Source organism: Thamnophis elegans, chromosome 6 (assembly GCF_009769535.1).
Source record: "Thamnophis elegans isolate rThaEle1 chromosome 6, rThaEle1.pri, whole genome shotgun sequence".
NCBI lineage: Eukaryota > Metazoa > Chordata > Lepidosauria > Squamata > Colubridae > Thamnophis > Thamnophis elegans.
Genome location: NC_045546.1, coordinates 70256025 through 70275011, shown reverse-complemented (window position 1 = coordinate 70275011; position 18987 = coordinate 70256025). Strand labels below are relative to the sequence as shown.

Genomic DNA, 18987 nt, shown 5'->3' with positions numbered 1-18987 from the left:
CTCTGTAAACCGCTTAGAGAGGGCTGAAAGCCCTATGAAGCGGTATATAAGTCTAACTGCTATTGCTATATAAAAGAACCTGAAACCTCCCCCTCAACACCGCGGCCGCGGCGGAGGTGGCGGAAAGAGCTGTACGCACGTCCCGGGGGCAGCATGCTTCCAGGGCTGGCGCGGTGGCCCCACTGCAGCGCCCTCCCTCGCTGGCCGCCCGATGACTGGAGCTCCTGGAGTGACGTCACGGCCGTGCGCACTTTGCGGTGGTATTGTTGAAACCGATAGATAGAAGGAAGGAGCAGACGGGGAGAGTGGACACCGGCCTTCAGAGGACGCCAGAGACAGGTAGGCGCGGCTCCTGCCCCTGGGGACGACGCGAGGGCTGGGACTGGACTTTGGGCATCGCCGTTGGAGAAGGCTCCTAGGAAGCCTGGGGGTACGTGCATATCGAGCCTAGTCTGCCTGAAGACGACGGGGAGCTGGAGACCAGGAGCGGCCCCTTTAGCCTGACAGGGAAGGCCATTCGACGGCTGCAGCTCTGCGGCTGCACTGGCGGCGGCGGCGCTGGTAGCGTCTCGGCGGGGCTACCTTTACGGTTCTTCGCCCCACTTGGGCTCCTTCTCCTGGAACGGAGGCTTAGGGGGTGGGGGGGGGGCAGGCCAGGTTGTGTTGCGCTAGTAGTCTTACCGCGGGGCTGAGGAAATCTTGGAGGAGGAGAAGAAAGGCGAACGCGCTTGGTGTGCCCGCCCGTACTTCGTCAGGTGTACAACCACAATGCGGCGGTTACTCTAAAATAGTGCTGCTCAACCTTGGCCCACCTGAAGATGCGTGGACTTCAACTCCCAGAATCCCCCCAGCCAGCTCTGCTGGCTGGGGGGATTCTGGGAGTTGAAGTCCACGCATCTTCAGGTGGGCCAAGGTTGAGAAACACTGCTCCAAAACGTTAAAGTCCGGTTCTTCTCCTGGAGCCACGGAGACCATTTTCCCGGCCAGCCTTTCCAGGAAGAGGCGGGGGAGAGGGGGGGTGCCTCTTGTAGCTCCTTGTGACTTAGCGGTTTTAACAAGACGACCTTGTTTGGTGGGCAGCAGGAAGAGAGAGGCCTCTGGGCAAAGGTTGAATCGAAGTGGCAGGAGGATGTGCAATAACAGTTCGTGGTGGGTGGGGCGGGGCGGGGCAACTCCTGCTTATTTCTTCGCGAAGGATGGCACAGAAGGCTCAACAGCTCGCTCTGTACTGTACCCTTAATGTGGTGGTGTAAAGCTTAGCCTGGCCCCAGTCGAGCTGTCTCGGCTTAAATTATTTTACAGGGTGGCTATGAAGATAAACATCCAAGGGGAGGATGGCTGGTTAAAAAAAAAACGCAAAAAATTCTTCAACAGTAAAGAATTAATATTTTCACACACCCATATTAATATATAGCAATTGGAATAAGTCTGAGATATAATTTTGTTTCATTGTTTATTGAAAATGTTAGGTATGGGTAAAATTTACCATAATGCCCATGCCAATGCTGATCTCATTTGATTGGCCTGCAAAATACACATCAATACTAGTAATTGTATCTCTTTATATAATCTTTTCTGTCTCCATTCCTCATCTTGTGACTCTTTGTTTTTCTCCCCTTTGAATCAGAAGTAAAATTAGGCTGATTTTTCTTTTCTGATGCTTTCCTGTATTTCGAGAGGGTTCTCTTCCTGGTTTTCTTTAAGATTTGAGATGAATATCTGTCTACCTTTCACCTATATTGCTTCAAAAACAAATAATCCAAATGGATTCTGGGTCAAATATAAGATGCTCATTTGTTAATTATAGTCAATGTGTTTGTTAATTGCTGTTACTTTGTGACTCATAAATGCTGGATCTAGTTGTTCCTTAATTTAGTTGCAGCTTTACAGGAATCGTACCTTTTTACTGCTGTACTTCAGTAGAAATGTTGTAATTTCATTCTGAATCCATTGTGGTCTGTCACAACCATTGAGTTTCCTTTTCATCTTCCTCATTCTGTGCTACTGTATTTGTTTCCAGTGCCTCATATTTATTACCAAAGTATATTTTCAATTTGATAACTGAATAACATGTAAAGTTAAACTTAATTACTATAAAATAAGACTGAATAAAAGCCATGAGTTGCACAGCAGATAAAATAGTATAAAATAAAAGAATATATAAAAGATAGTGAAGAAAAAAATAAAGTCATTGTTCATAAAAGTAAAAAAAAAAATTAACAAAAAGGACTAAGAGGAAGAGATGCTTGATTTTCTCTCTTTGGTCTTGATGCTTTCCTAGAATGGGATAGTCATTTATGAAAGCAATATTGAATGGCTTCGTAATTCCTGACTTTATTCTGAAGATACAAGTATACTTTTGTGTTGAGAAGCACTGTGACAACAACTTACTGGGAACATTAAAGTGCTTAGTGAAGGAGTAGCAGTGTAAAGATTTAAGACAGGAAAGTTTGGCTTTGGAGAATGTAAAGACACAAAGACTGCTGTCCTTCATTTATGATAAATACTGGGGGTAGTTAAAAGATCTGTTATGGCCATAGGAATGTGTATGAGCAAAAGAAGTTGAATATTGGTATTAGCCTATTGAGCCCAAACCTATTATAATATTTATATCTCTCTGATTTGGATAATATGGGAGTCTAAGAAAGACTTTGCTTACTGTAAACTTGCTAATAGCCATTAGTCTTGTGAAACTGGTTCATCAAGTGCATGGCTAAGCTACGTCACAATTGAAATAGTAATTAGCTCATTGGTTAGATAATGAGGGGGTGGGTCAGTTTCGACTATTGGGGTCATCTGTTTCTCTTACAACCTTCCTTATGAGGTTTCTGTTGTGAGGGTTAAATGAGTCCATGTAAGCTACCTGGCACTTCTTAGAGGAATAGCAGGACATAATTAAGAAATAATTAAGAAGCAGAGTAGCTTTTGGCTTTCATATGTGTCAGAAAATGCTGAAGAGTACATGAAGGATCATCAGTTGTGCAAGGAGCTTCTCTGACCTGAACACATAATAATCAGGTACATGGTGAAAAGATTTCTGATGAGGACTCATGGTGACCTAGATGTCTCTGAGGGAGCACAGAAAGCATTACAACAAGTTTGGAAAAGAGAAGTCACATTATGATTTCACAATGTGCGGTCTCGATACTCCGAGACCGCCGTTGACACTTTTGCCGCTGGATGGTCCATTGAGACCTAAACCGTCCCGTAGAGACGGTGATCAGGAAGATGAAACCTTGCTGGTTTCAGGGACATCGCAAAGTCCCTGATTGACCTGAGGGAAGCGGTTCAAGCCAGCAGTAAATAGCCAGCCCCCAGGCTGATGAAATCAGGACGCTCCGGAAGGAAGGAAGTGAAAAGAGAAAGTGAGTCCATCTGGTGAGGTATTTTTTCTATTTTGTGAAAGACTGCCCAAAGAAATTTTTCTTTAAAGCCAAATTAGATCCTTAAGCAAAGAACTGAGCGGCGAAATTAATCCTAATTGGATTGCTGTGGAAAGCTTTTTTTTCCTTTATAACTATTCTTTGTGGATTGAAGTGCTTGCAACGTTTCTCATTTTTCCTCTTAAAGTGAACAGATTGATTTTTTCTTCTATTTTTTGTTGCTTTATTTTTTGACTTCTTATTTTAACAATTTTCCTATTACTTATTATTAAATTTCATGAAAAGAAATCTAAAGAACTTTGTTTCCTATAAGCCAGAGATAAATATTAGAAAGTGAAAAGTAGCACACTGCCACTCGGAGGCCAGAGGCTGGGGTTTTTGAAACAACGTATCTCTTTTCTTCCCTTCTTTGACTTCACTGACTTTGTAGCTGAAGGGTTTGCAACTTGTTTACAGAAACTGATAAAGAGCCAAGGGCATGAATTGTTTTTGCAGGTGCCTTTGAGAACTATTTTGGCAGGGGCAAGAAAGGGGGGGGGAGCACAACCTTTCTCCTTTGAAGAGCATAAAAGAACTTGTGTTCAAGTCAATCTAAAATAAAAAATAAAAGAGGCCTGGAAGGCTAGAGTGGCAGTGGCTATTAGTTTCTTTCTTTCTTTCTTTCTTTCTTTCTTTCTTTCTTTCTTTCTTTCTTTCTTTCTTTCTTTCTTTCTTTCTTCTGTTTTGGAAACATGGATCAATATTCAGATGAGGAAACCTTAAAATTCCAAAATATCTTGGCTGGAATTCAAAATCTATTGGAAAGATATGGGAGAATTGAGAAGGAGTTGGAAAGACTAGTCTTCCTAACAGCAAGAGATGATGGGGTTGGAGCCCCCAAAATTAAAGGGGAGAATGAAGATATAGAAGATAAAGATAAAACAATAGATGAATTTATTAATGGAGCAAATGTGGGTGAAAGTGGAAAGAAGGGAATATGGAAAAGGGAATTCAACGAATTGGAGCTCTACCCCAGATTCCAGGACACAGAAGAAAAAAAAATAGTAATGATGATGGACTTAAGAAGAGAATTTTTTTCAGAAGCAAGATTAACAACCAAAGACAAGCTAATTATGGTGAAAAGATTTCTGATGAGGACTCATGGCGACCTAGATGTCTCCGAGGGAGCACAGAAAGCATTACGGCAAGATTGGCAACCAGACCCGTCTGGATAGATTGAGGTTGCCCATTTGCATTATGGACAGCTGTTCCTTGTGAGTAAATATCAGGAACTGAGCTTTCTACAACAGATTCATGAGGTAGTTGGAAGTCAAGGGATTATATCAAGCTCATAGCCATAAAGTTCTGTTGGATCTCATTTCTTAATCACTTTTGGAAATTGCCAATTATTTTTCAACTAGGGAGATCCTTCTAAGTGACAAGTTTTAGAGGATGCTCTGGATTAGTTTCTTTTAATCCTTAACAAAAGACGTTTTAAAGATAGGTTTAAGGATATTGCTAACTTAACAATACATTTTAAATTTTGGGGGGAACAAGTAACAAAAGGTGATTAAAGCATTGATTAAATCATTGGTTTTGGAAAGTTATAAATGGACTAGGGGTCCTGGTGGATTTGAAATAAGATTTTGAAATTAATTGTGAGGATCCTTTCTATGGAAAAATGCAATTGTTTTGAATTCTTGAAAGAAAACATGGTAGGATGGGAATTTGAACAGTGGATGCTAGATGACCAAAGATTACATTAAAACAGAAGAACATTTTCATCTGACTACTAACACAGAATGGAGCAAAATATATTACATTGAAAATTTCTGAGGATATTTGTGAGCAATGCATCCACAAGTTAATCTTTCTACAATTAACAATATACTATAATTTCTTTATTTCTTAATTAGTTACATAATAATACCAATCATACTACTATTCCCTTTAATCTATTAATGCAACTCTTTTGCCCTTCCTCTTTTATCCATTTTCTCTTGGGCTCTTTTAATCATTTTTCTTCTCCCCCTTTCTCCTAATTTCTTTTTCCTGTTTTTATGGTTATAATATCTTTTCTTCAGAGTAGTTATTTTTATTATTCTGGTACCATTCTCAAGGGTTTTCCCTGTTCTCCTCCCTTCCTTACTATCTTGTGGTTTCGTTTGAGGGATCTCCCCCTTTGTCTGCTTTTTCTTTATGACTTTAAATCCCAGTGAAATCTGTCTGAATTTTATTTTCAAGTTTTCTTTCTTCCACCTTATCTTCTTGCTCCTCATTTGTGCCTCCTTTTACCCCCTCTTCTATTTTTTGCTCTGTATTTTCCCTTTGATTTTCTATCTTTTTTTTTACTAATTAATATTTCACGCGCACTTTTCAGCATCACAAATAATCCCTCATACATACAACTCTCTATTTTACAAGTTTAACTATTTTTACAGATTTTTAAATTTTGGATTATGCCACATTTAATTACAAGTTTAGGGTCTTCCAAATTAAATTGTTCAATTTTAGTGTTAATCCAGTCTAGTCCAAGTTGAAGGTTTTTCTCTTCCACAGCTATAAACAGTTGCAGCCAAACAATGTTACAATAACAGATTATCTTTAACAATTCTCACAGTTTCAAAGTATTTTTCTCTGTAGCCAAGGTCACACTTCCCAGCTGCACTCTCACTGTTATTTCATTTTTTTCTTTCACTAGCCAGTGTAGTATTTTCTGCTTGCCAGTAGATAGCTCTCTCCAAACCGCAATACAATCCAACAGCTGACTGTCAATAGTTGTCAAAGCGTTTTTAATCGACAAAAAATGAAATAAAATAAGGAGAAAAAGGACTTCCCCCCTGGGCTCTTACTTTTGGTGATTAATTTTTCTTCACTTCCAAACTGCAGAAGACAAAATCCTCTGAGGCTATGGTGCTTTAACCTCCTCTGCCTCCTTTTTCAATAAAATTCCCCAAAAGCCAGTTAGCTGCTAATTCTGCTCTGGGACCCTTCTTAAGATTAAGATGTTTTTTTCTCTTTTTTGGGGGGAGTTCATCAATCACTCACCCGGTTTCAACACTGTTCTAACACTGCTCCAGTACAATAACTTAGTCCAGATGCCAGCTTTGTAGTGGTCATTCAGTTATGGCTGTTGCCCCCACTGCCAGTTTGAAGGGCTTTTTTCCGACCTCCTGAGGAACTGCTGGTTCCTCTAGGTCATCTGAGATAACCCTTCTTCTTCCCTGTCCCTCCAGGACAGGCTTCAGTCTGAAGACCTCCCAACAGCTGTTTGTCTGGCTGGATTTCCGTGAGGCTCGCCAGCCTTTTTCCAGCTAGTCTCGCTGCGATGCTTCCGGCTTTTCCCACAAGTTAATCTTAAAAGTGTCTGCTGGACAGGACTAGGAGTGATTGGAAAGTGGATTTGGAAATGATAGTTTGAAATAGTGATATGAAAGATGTTACATTGAATATAAAAATGAAACCAGTGGATGCCTTAATAATTAAAAGGGATATGCAAGTGGCAAACCAAAAGAATGACTTAGATAACTTTCTTAGATTTACAAAAGGAATCTGATAAAGTGCTGAAAGGTTTTTTTTTGTTTTGTTTTTAGAAATTGAAATTCTAGGACATTATTTGAAGGGATTAAAGATCAAGATTATTAAAAGAAAGGGGAAGTGATATAAAGTGGATTATTTACTTACAAAACAGTGAAGATAAAACTTTAAAAATTGGTAAAATTATAAGGGTCACAGAAAAATCTGTTCTTACCTATTTCAAATTGCCAATTTGTTTCTGTACAGGAATAGAAAGCAAAGTGCAGCTGCTTAGTCATACATAGCAACATTGCCGATTGCTTTGATGTAACATGTGATATTTGTTTTAGATATTTGGAATACAGAGCATCCAACTTTCCAATGCATGATTTTTCTTTTGACTTATATCATTGATTTCATCCAGTATGATGTATCACTAGCAATACATTTAATAAATTTTGAAAATAAAATTAAACATTTTCATTATTTTTTAATAAATGAGCTTTTAATATACTGTACAGGAATAGGCACCTTATTTATAACTTTATAATTTTAGTAATTATTTTTATTTTAGGGTGGTCAGCCCGATATGGTGTTGATGCTTCAGTGAGCATCATCTGTGAACAATTCTTTGTGGATAGTACAGTATTTTGGGTAGTAGAGTATTTGACATATAGGCCAATGACATCTATCTCGATCAATTCCATGCACAGCTCAGTAGGAGTTATTCAAATGTAGTCTGACTTGTTAGGTCACCATTGTTCAAACAACTGCTCTAATGATGAAAACAGCAACATACATATATCAAGTTGGCAGAATTATAGAATTAGATTTGACTTCTATGTCCATTTCTCCGATTCAGTGTTGTATAATGGTTAAACAATGCTTGAAATAAGTGAAAATTTGTTTTTCTTCTAATAAAAAAATATTTCATCTTTTTATTGTTTATCACCAGCCAGTCTTCTTCATTGGCTTGTCAGAGTTATGCTTCTAAAATATAGCTGCTTCTATATTGCTGCTGTGGGATGGATGAAATACTTTTTCCTTGAGAAGCACTTAGTGAAATTTTTCAGTGCTAGTAACCTTCTTGGATAGGGCAGCTGCTTCTAGGGATTTGGAGCCGATTGGAGAAGCTGTGAAAAACAAAGCTGCTCTAGCAACATTGACAGCACTGTTCCCTCTAAGGTGGGAACATACGTTTCTAACTGCCGCGCAGTGATTTCTGTCACAGGCTCTGGAAGCTGAGGGGCGTCAGAAAATCTAGGGTTAGCACAGGCACGGGGATGGCGGCGGGAGCTTACACGGCACAGCCGGTCTCCTAAGACCTTCTAGGCGCCGGCTGCGCCACCCATTACCGTCAGTCGCCCCGTGTTCAGCAAAGCAAACGCGGGGAAGTCCTTTGCAGGAGGCTAGAACTGCCCGCCCGCAAAGGACCTCCCCAGACTTGTTTTGATGAGCACGGAGTGACTGACGGTAGTTTGTGCCGGCTGCGGCCACTCAAACTACCATCAGTCGCCCCATGTTCAGCCAAGCAAGCCCGGGGAGGTCCTTTGTGGGCAGCCAATCCTAGCCGCTTGCACCCGGCTCTGCGACTGAAGTGAACTCCCAAAGCCCCCGCCGCCACCAGAATGTCTGCTGCCGCCTCCACCTCCTCCAACAGCACTGCCGGATTTGCCACCTGACGCTGCAGCTGAGGTGAAGCCGCCAAAGCTCCCGCCAGCACCCTGCCCAGCTGAGGTGTTCCAAGCGGAGGGGGAGGCACCGCCGCTGCTGCCATGGGCGGGGGCGCCAGCGGGAGCTTTGGCGGCTTCACCTCAGCTGCAGCGCTGGGCAGCAAATGTGGTGCTGTTGGAGGAGGAGGTGGCAGCAGCAGTTATTCTAGTGGCGGCGGGGGCTCGTTGGCATCTTCAGCGGCAATCCTGCCCCCTGTGAAAAAAACCGAAGATGGAGCAGATCCAAGCTGATGACATCGCCGCAAAATGACTGGAGGAGGAATTCTGGGAGTTGAAGTCCACAAGTCTTAAAGCTGTCAGGTTTGAAGACCCTTGGTTTTTTTTTTTCTAAAGCGTTAGGAGTGCAAGGATCTTGTAACAACAGCTTTAAGACTTGCATGCTTCAAATGCCAGACTTTTTGAGCCAAAATTTTGGTTGCTAAGCAGGAGCATTGTTAAGTGATACTGATATTATATAACACTTTTAATTAAGTGGGTACCTTGAATAAACGTAACTTTGAGTTTCAAATAATACTGATTTCGTTGTTGTCTTAGGTGACATCTGTGAAAAAAATTCAGGTGCTCAGGCATGAAAATGTGCCGCTCAAACACTATACTTTTCTGCTCACACTGAAAAAAAATTAGAGAGAACATTGATTGACAGTCCATGAAAAATTGCCTATTATTGAATATCTAACTAAAGTGGTTTTTTAAATAAGCAGAGGAACCAAGTGTTGTACCTTGGGAATAATTCAAGTTTCTTCCTGTTGAGATAATAATACAAAGTGTGTAAACAAAAGCTCACATTTACCATTATTGTTTGCAAGCAGCAGTAAAACTTTTAAGGTTTACTAAGTTAAATGCAGTTACTTTCAAGTTCCCCTTCAACCTCAAAAAAAGACAAAACTAGGAATAATTTTGGATTTGCCCACTTGTGTTGCAGCACTGTGTCCTCTGTACTTTCAGAAATACAGAAAGTTCAACCTTTGGTGGAAACATCAATCTCTGCTTTATAGTTATGCTCAACTTTCTGTACCAAATCAAACTTTGTTCGGTAAACTATATGAATTGAGCAATATGTAAACTCACTTAATACAACATTTTATTCCAATCATAGGCTATTGTTTCCTTCAGGTGTCGTTTTGGAGGCATAAACCAGGGGTGTCAAACTGGCAGCCTGCAGGCCAGATGCATCACACGCAGGCTACGCACACCCCAGCTCTGCAAAGGCAAAAAATGTCATGATATGTCACTTGACACGATTGACTTTGATACCTGTGCAATATACAATCCTTATCAGGATTGCCTAAGTACTTTTCTAGCTTATCACATCCATAAGGATTGACAGACTGCCTATCCTCTCCTTCAGCTTGTCATTCTATTAGTTGTGCAAGCATAGGCTATTTTGCTGTTCATCCCCTGCTCTAACAGTCCTTCCAGAAAGCAAAATCATTTTGGCCAAGTGACACAGGAGGTTCTGCTGCACTAGTAGCTTCCAAACTATCTTGCCCAGAATATGCCTTTGTGAAGAAATATTGTTAGACTGAGGTATCGGGATTCGCGAGAGCAATAATTGCATCATTCTGAAGAAGGCAGCAAAGTCCTTCGAGATATTCCAGAGAAGCATTGATTACTTCCTTATAGTTAGATTTGTTGCAGTAGGCATGCTTCTGGAATACATTGCCATAAGACAGGGAAGGATAAATATTTTTTTGCTATAACAACCACACTTGGTCTTTGTGATTTGCCTGAGGATTGCAAATATTGTTGTATCACATATAGCATCACTAAAGGGCAAAATGGCTGCCTTAAGCATTTTTATAATTAAATCTCCCCCAGTGATAAAAATTGGCCCAGTGTTTGGGAGAGTATTCAGGAGTTTAAAGAGACACAGTGGATACTTTAGAACTCCATCATCCAGTACAGTCTATTTTGCCTCTTAGCCATCACCGTTCAATTCTTCTCAGTAAATCAGGTCTGAACATTTCAGCCCACCCATTCTGAGGTTCTCAAGGGCTGAAAATGGAGTGCCCAAGAACTGCAAATTGCTTCCTTTTGCTCTAAGAAGTCTGGTGCATCTGCCAGGGCTCTGCTTGATGGTAGGTGTAATCATTTCCCTGTAAACAGAAAAAAACTTTGAGATTTAGAAAGAATACCTCTGTTGATGACAGTATATGGCGTCCTAGCTGTAAATGAAACATAAAATTAAGCAGGTTGTTTATGAGATATTAAAATCAGAATAGTGCTGGAAAGGACCTTGAAGGTCTTCTAGTCCAGCTCCCTGCTCAAGCAGGAGATCCTATAGACAAGTGACTGTCTGGTCTCTTCTTAAAAATCTGCATTGATGAAGCACCCACAACATCAGGAGGCAAGGTGTTACACTGGTGTACTGTCCTCACTGTTAGGAAGTTTCTCCTCAATTTCAAGTTGCTTCTTTCCTTGATTAGTTTCCATCCATTGTTTCTTGTCCTGCTCCCTGATGCTTTGGAAAGTAAATTTATCCCCCTCCTCTTTGTGGCAGCCTCTCAAATACTGGAATACTGCTATCCTATCCTCCTTTTGTCTAGACTAGCCAAATCCAAATCTTGCAACCGTTCTTATATGTTTTAGTCTCCAGGCTCTTCTCTGCACTTTTTTCCAAAGTCTCAAGATCTTTTTTGTAATGTGACCAAAACTGGAGGCAGTATTCCAGGTGTGGTCTTACTAAGGTTTTATAAAGCAGTACTAATACTTCACATGATTTTGATTCTATGCCTCTGTTTGTAGAACTCAGGATTGTATTAGCTTGTTTGGCTGCTGTCTCACACTGCTGGTTCATATTCAAGTGATCGTCCACTCCACAAGATTCCTCTCACAGTTACTGTTTTTGAGCCAGGTTTTGACTAATCTGTACTTGTATCTTTGGTTTTTCCTGCCCAGGTGTAAAAACCTTGCTTTTTTCTACATTAAATTTCATTAAATTAATTTAAAATTAAAGTTAATAATAATTTAATGTGTAAATTATTATTAAATGTAATACATTTAATAAAACGTATGTTTGTTGTTTAAAGATTACAATTGAAAATAAAATCCATTTCTGTATTTTTAGGAAACAAGTAAGTGTCCTACATGAATTACGAAAATCCTCCACCATATCCTGGCCCGGGTCCAACTGCCCCTTACCCACCATATACTCAACAACCAGCAGGCCCTGGTCCATATCCTGCCTATCAGCCTGGGCCTACAGGGCCATATCCAGCTGGTCAACCAGGCTACAATGGTTACCCACCATACGGATGGCAGAATGCTCCACCTCAAGGACCAGTCTATGCAGATGGACCTAAGAATACAGGTAATATAAATACCTTGCATGAAATTGTATAGATTTCATGATTTATTACAGTTCTAATAGTTAAATGGTTAAAGTATGTTAATGAGAACATGGTGTTCAAAGGATGTTTCTCAGTATTTCTATAATTTTATCCAGCTTGGCCAATTCTTTGAAAAGAAGGAAGGATTTCTTTTATATGGAAAAGAATTTTTTTTTTACTATGTCTTCTACCTTTACCCTTCTTTCTTTATTCTCCAACTGATAGTGGTTAGGCTTGATACAGAACTGGCCAACCTTTTCTTGACTCAGAAGTCAAGCAGAGTTGGACCTTGTTAGTATCTGAACAGAGGCCTACCAGGGAATTCCATAAGAGTGGGTGATATTAATTAGGCAGCTTCAAGCAAAAGTACTTGCAGTTATGTGATATGAAGCAATGATACAGTTTGATCTGCATATACTTTTATTATTATTAGGAGTACCTTAACTAGATAATAAAATCTTTTTATAAACTGGTTATTTTTTTTTTCAAATATAATGTAACCAAGGAATATTTTACTGCACACATTTGCTATAAATTGGAATTGGAAGTGAGGGGATGGAAGAAAAAATGATTAGCATATAATTATTTCTTAAGATTTAAAATGGAGGAAGAAACAATGAAAGAGACAATGATAAGTTGGGCCCAAAATTTTGGTTATAGTATTGATTTGGAACATTAGGAAAAACTATGGGAGAAAATTTACAAGCTAACAATGTTAGCAGCCTACAAAGAAAATTTGTACAACATGTTTTATTGTTGTCATTTACCCCTGGCCAGATTGGCCAAAGTGTTTCCAAAGCATTCACCTGAATGTTGGAGATGCAGCTATAAACAAGGAACTTTCTATCATATGTGGTGGTCATGCCCCAAAGACAGGGATTACTGGCTCAAAATAAAGAAATATCTAGAAGAAATTACAGGATAAAAAAATAGAGCTTCAACCGGAAATATTGCTATTGAGTATATTAAGGGAAAAACGTGTAAAAAATTTCAATACATAATACTGCATATATTAACTGCAGCTAGAATCGTTTTTGTTCAAAATTGGAAACAGAACAACACCCTCTCCGATCTAATGATAATAAGAAAGATACTTGAGTGTGCAGAGATGGATAGGTTAACCATGGAAGTAAAAGACAGTGAAGAATCTGAATATTATAAAACCTGGAGTATATGGTACAATTGGCTGGAAGATAGATGTAAAACTACTATATAAGGAATATGGAAGATATATATCAAAAAGAGAGAGAAATGTATATACTTGTAAATATTGTTATAACTTAAATGAATATATAATACATAGTATAGTAATCTATAAAATTCGTAACTATGTTAATATGAGTGACTGATCCATACGGAATGGAACTGTGTTGTTTTTAATGCTAAATATGTTTAATAAAAATTTTCAAAAAAAGAGTTGGTGATATTAATTAGTGTGAAACCATATAGCCATGGAATAAGCTTTAATACTATCATTTTTAAGTGTTTTTCCTATTTTATTTGTTGTTACTGCTTGATATTAAATCACTTGTAAAGGTAGCCATTGGATTATAGATTATATAATTCTTGCACAGGAATTAAAGAGAATTCCAGGCATCAGTAGATATGAATATATTCTTGAAGACATAGAGGAGGGTTACCAAGACTAGTTGGATGGATGTTGATCAGAAATAAACAAACTAAATATCTTGATTATTGCAAATTTGGTTACTGCAAGTCTTATCTGATTCTTGTGAATTTTGTTTTACAAAATTAACTTGTAGATATTCGCATGTTGTCTTCCTTTCTTCCTCTCATCTTCCCACTTTAGCTCCTTGTTCTGAATGTGTCTTAACAAGTTTTTTGTTTCCCCCAAGTGTCTGATACCTAAGGAAGACATGTTGCATACAATGTTTTTTGGTCTTGTCTGGCCTGGGGGACTACCTCTGAAAAAAATCTGCATTCATTCTTAATGCAGCTTGACAAAAACGTGTTCAAGCTAATCCTGTGCTTAGATAATAATTTAAAATGAATAATAAATTCTCATTAATGGCCATTCCTTGTTTATTGTTTCACAACTGATTTTGTTTTGAAAACATCATTTTGCTACCAGTGTTAACTTAGGTGATCCTTTCTTTTATAGACCACATTTCAGAGCAGTTATTAGCAGTCCTTGTTTTTCTAAGCTTAATCAGTAACTAATAATCTATATAGGTGGAAACCAATACACAAATACTCATGATAGAAGCAAAGGAAACATACCTCATTTTTGTATAGAATAAAGTGGTGCTTGTCATAAATGGCTAAGCCTACAGATAAAAAAGCAAGACTCTGTAACTCTGACCTACAGTGGATTAGATAAGTTTCCAAGGAGGCTAGTAGTTCAGTTTCAGTCAAAGGGTTTTATATGTGTGCATATATGTTTAAGATTTCCAAACCAATGCAGATATGGCAGAACCGGGTGGGGCGGAGGAGACTTCAACCTTAGTTTTTGTTTCCAAGAAAAAAAGGGACCAGAAGAGTTGATACAAAGTGTCCATTTTAGGCTAGTTCAATTACAGAAAGTTGGTGGACTCAACTTAAGGGCTTGTGAATTTCCAGGCTCAGTTTTTCTTACTGATGTTCCCACAACTGTCATAAATCAGGATAAGAGAATTCTGGTTGGCTAATTTTTCAAAATCATGAACATCATTTCCTTCTGCTTAAGTGAGAGATTAGTGGTTACTGTTTGGAATATAGTCAAGATACTGAGTGACATATCGAAAGGAGGGGGTCTGCTTTGTATTTGATAGTTCATATGTAAGTGGCTAAAAGGAAGTACAGGTAGTCCTTCACTTACAATCACAATGGAGCCCATTTTTTTGTTGTGAAGTGAGGCATTTGTTGAGTTTTGTCTCATTTTACGATCTTTTTTGCCTCAGTTGTTAAATGAATCACTGCTGTTGATAAGTTAGTAAGTGAAGTTAGTAAGTTAGTAAGGTTGTTAAGTGAATCTGGCTTCCCCAATGACTTTGGAAGTCTTCTAGTCCAACCTGCTGCTTAAGCAGGAGATCCTAAGCTATTCTGAACAAATAGCTGTCCAATCTCTTAAAAACCTCTAGTGATGGATCACCCACAACTTCTAGAGGCAAGCAGTTCCCCTGACTGATTAGAAATTGCTCCTTAATTCTAGGTTGGATCCCTCTTTGTTAAGCTTCCACTGGATATGTCCTGTCTTTTTCTCAAGTGCTTTAGACACCCTCTTCTCTGTGAAAACCCCTCATATATTAGAATATTGCTATCATTAATCCTTTTCTTCATTAGACTAATCATACCCAGTTCCCACAACTTTTCATTATAAGGTTTAGACTCCAGTCCCCCAATCATCTATTGCTCATCTCTAAACTTTCTAGTGTCTCAAATGTTTTTTGTGTCGTGGTGACCAAAATTGGTCCAAATGTGATCTTACCAGTGTACCTTTACCATTCCAAATGTGGTCTTACCAGTGCAGTGGAAAGCGGCACTAGTTCTTCAGTGTGACATTGATACTATCTCTCTGTTGATGCCCACAAGACTGCAGTGACTTTTTTTAGCAGCTGCAATACACTGTTGGCTCATACTTAAGTAGTTGTACACCAGGACAGCTAGATGTTTGTCATAGTTACTGCTGTTGAGTTGATTCTATTCTATATCTATGCATTTAGTATTTCTTGCTTAAGTATAAGATTTTAGTTTTCTCATCAGTGAATTGCATTTTGTTGCATAGGGCCCAGTGTTCAAGTTGGTTACATTCCTAGATCTTAAGCCTATCATCTAAGTGTCTATGGAGATTCTATTTTCTAATGTGTTAGCTATTTTCCCCAGTTTGATGTCATTTGCAAATTTGATGAGTTCCCCATCTATCCCTTCATTTAAATATTTTTAAGATGTTGAAGGGTATTGTCATGGCCCTGGGCCTATGACAGAAGTTTGGGATAGCCCACTACAAGCTTTCCTCCATGTAGAGTTGAACCACATCAGCCCATTTCCAGTCCTCTGGTAGTTTCCCAGTGCTCTTGGTGATTTGAAGCCAGACTTATACATCCCTATACTTCTTTCTTACTTTAACCACCCACTCTCATTGTATAGAAAATGGAGAAACAGAGGAAAAATATGGAAAAATAATAAAGGCAGTCCTCAACATAATCATTTTTTAGTAAATCGTTCAGAGTTACAACAGCATGAAAAAAGTGACATGACCATTTTTCATAGTTATGACCTTTGCAGCATCGCCATGATCATGTGTTCAAAATTCAGATGCTTGGCAGGTGGTTCATACCATTATTGTGTCCCAAGATCATGTGATCACCTTTTGCGACCTTTTGACAAGCAAAATCAATGGGTATGCCAGATTCATTTAACAACCAGGTTACTAACTAAACAACAGTGATTCACAATTGGAACAAGAAAGATTGTGAAATGGGGCAAAACTCACTTAACAAGTGTCTCATTTAGTAACAGAAACCTGTATAGAAATATGACCAACATTATAACAGGAACTATTTCACAACTTTGGCTGAAATGTCACAAATGGGGACAGCTATGGCACATTACTGTATAATTACTGCATTACTCTCTATAATAGTGTGGGTGAGTCAGAATCTACACTACAGTCTGTAGTAGCAAGGACAAAGGTGGAGGCCTAAATTTGCTCCTGAATATAAAGGAGAAGTAGCTTCATTCTTTATGGCTCCCCATCTAAAGCATAGAATGTTTCAGTGTTTCATCATCAACCATCACAAAATCAACTTACAATCTCCTACCATTTTGTCTTGGGAAAATTAAAGGATAGTCAGGGCACAGCCATTCTCACAAGCGCTCGATCAGGGATACTCACAGGGACTGGAGGCTAAAGCATATGATGTCAGCTGTGACCAGGGGGGCATTTGCCCAGGTTCGCCTGGTGCACCAGTTGCGCCCCTACCTGAACCGGGAGGCTCTCACAACAGTCACTCGTGCCCTTGTGACCTCTAGGCTGGAGTACTGCAATGTGCTCTACATGGGGCTGCCCTTGAAGAGCATTCGGCGACTTCAGTTGGTCCAGAATGCAGCTGCGCGAGCGATCGTGGGTGCACCTCATTTCACCCACGTAACACCTATCCTCCGCGAGCTGCACTGGCTACCTGTTGATCTCCGGGTGCGCTTCAAGGTGCTTGTTGTCACCTTTAAAGCCCTTCATGGTATTGGATCTGGGTACTTGAGAGACCGCCTACTGCCAATTACCTCCACTAGGCCAATAAGATCCCATAGATTAGGCCTCCTCCGAATTCCATCAGCTGGTCAATGTCGACTGGCAACTACCCGGAGGAGAGCCTTCTCGGTGGCTGCTCCGACCCTATGGAACGAACTCCCCGTGGAGATTCGTACCCTCACCACCCTCCAGACTTTCCGCCTTAAAAACCTGGCTGTCCCGACAGGCCTGGGGCTAAAGACTTCAACCCCACCCGAATAGTATGACTGTTGCGCTTTTTAATGATGTATTGTCTTTATGTGTGTATCTTGTTTTGTTTATCCCTCCCTCTGGATTGTGAGCCGCCCTGAGTCCCCTCAGGGAAAAGGGCGGCATATAAATAAAGTTAAACAGAAACAGAAACAGAAACAGAATGGTTGCAGGAACTGGGTATGTCGGGTCTAATGAAGAAAGGACTAGGGTTGATGACGTGACAGCAGTTTTCCAATTCTTTAGGGGCTCTCACAGAGAATAGGGGTCGACCTATTCTCCAAAGAACCTGAAGCCAAGAAAAAAACAAACAATGGATGAATACTAATCACTATAATTTCCATATAATAGAATATAAATAATAATTAGATGGAAAGATTAGAAGTTGAAAGATGGTATTACTATATATGCTTAATATCATTGGCATTAAAATGGAACATTGAAATATTGAATAATTATCTAAAACTATCATGTATATCAATACTAGGATTATATAAGTTTGATTAATGGAACAAATGTTGTTGTTGTTGTTGTGGCTGTTTCTATCAAAATGAACTATAACCAGAGGCTACACTATTAATGTATTGAAATTGATGTATATTTGAAAATAAAAATCCAATAAAACTTTTTAAAAAAATAATCACTTTTCTCTCCCAGCACTCAAATCTGTGGAGACCACTGTTCTGCAGTTCCCTTGCAAGGAGAACTGGAGCATATGTGGGTAATCTTTCATCCTTCCTTGTTCAGAGAGATTTCAAAGAACCGATCTACTTGCTGGTTCTTCAATTTTCTCTGTAATCATTATCTCTGCATTTTTGTAAATATACCTACTTGACATGCTTTCCCAAGAAGTCCCAGATTTTTATCTTTTTCAAACAGAAATAGAACCTATGTATTTTAGAAAGACCTCATTGCAATTATGTTGTCAGAATGCAGTGCAGTTATGCTATATTTAATTCTATTGTTCCATTTTGGTAAGAAGCAATTTAGCAGTATTAACTGAAATTTGAGATTTCATCTTACATGGGAGTTGAGTTCCAGAGAAAGAAAATGAACGTCTGGTTGAAATCTGTAGCTGAGATGGGAGGTGAAGAGACTGGCAAGCTCAGAATCCCTGCAGGACACGAAGTAACAGAGACCACACACACACAAATTCCAAAAGGGTTTATTTGGCTGTTCTAAAGAGAAAATACAATACAATACTTTCTCCTAGCAATGGACCAATTGTTTCCTTAACCTTTTTCTTGTTTTTAACATGTTGGAAGAAGCTTTTTTTTATTTTTTACTTTTGTGGCAAACCTTTCTTCATTGTGAGCCTTAGCTTTCCTTACTTCATCTTTACAGGCTTGAGCTATTTGCTGATATTCTGCCTTAGTTATGTCCCCCCCTTTCCACAATTAGCCTGATGAGATTCTTCTAGATAGGTAAATAGTACTAAAGAAACCTCTCTGATCAGGTCAGGGCGTCATTCTGGTTCTTTTATTCTGATACTTACTATTCAGCATTAGAAAAACAAGACATATGGCTCCTGTTCACGGCTTTGAAGAATTCATTATCATATAGGTCAGTAATGGCGAACCTTTTTGGGCTCCCGTGCCAAAAGCAGGGGG

General features: G+C 39.3%; 1 protein-coding gene across 3 annotated transcripts in view; it reads left to right on the top strand.

Moving 5' to 3' along the window:
* The first annotated feature begins 232 nt into the window (after window positions 1–232).
* Window positions 233–18987, top strand: part of CYSTM1 (cysteine rich transmembrane module containing 1) — a 32825-nt gene continuing 14070 nt past the window's right edge. The window contains exons 1-2 of one of the 3 annotated variants that reach the window (XM_032219835.1): window positions 233–339; window positions 11679–11921. In XM_032219835.1, the coding sequence (XP_032075726.1) occupies window positions 11699–11921 (223 nt within the window). In that variant the 5' untranslated portion in view covers window positions 233–339; window positions 11679–11698. The other 2 variants (XM_032219836.1, XM_032219837.1) reach the window with 2 other exon arrangements.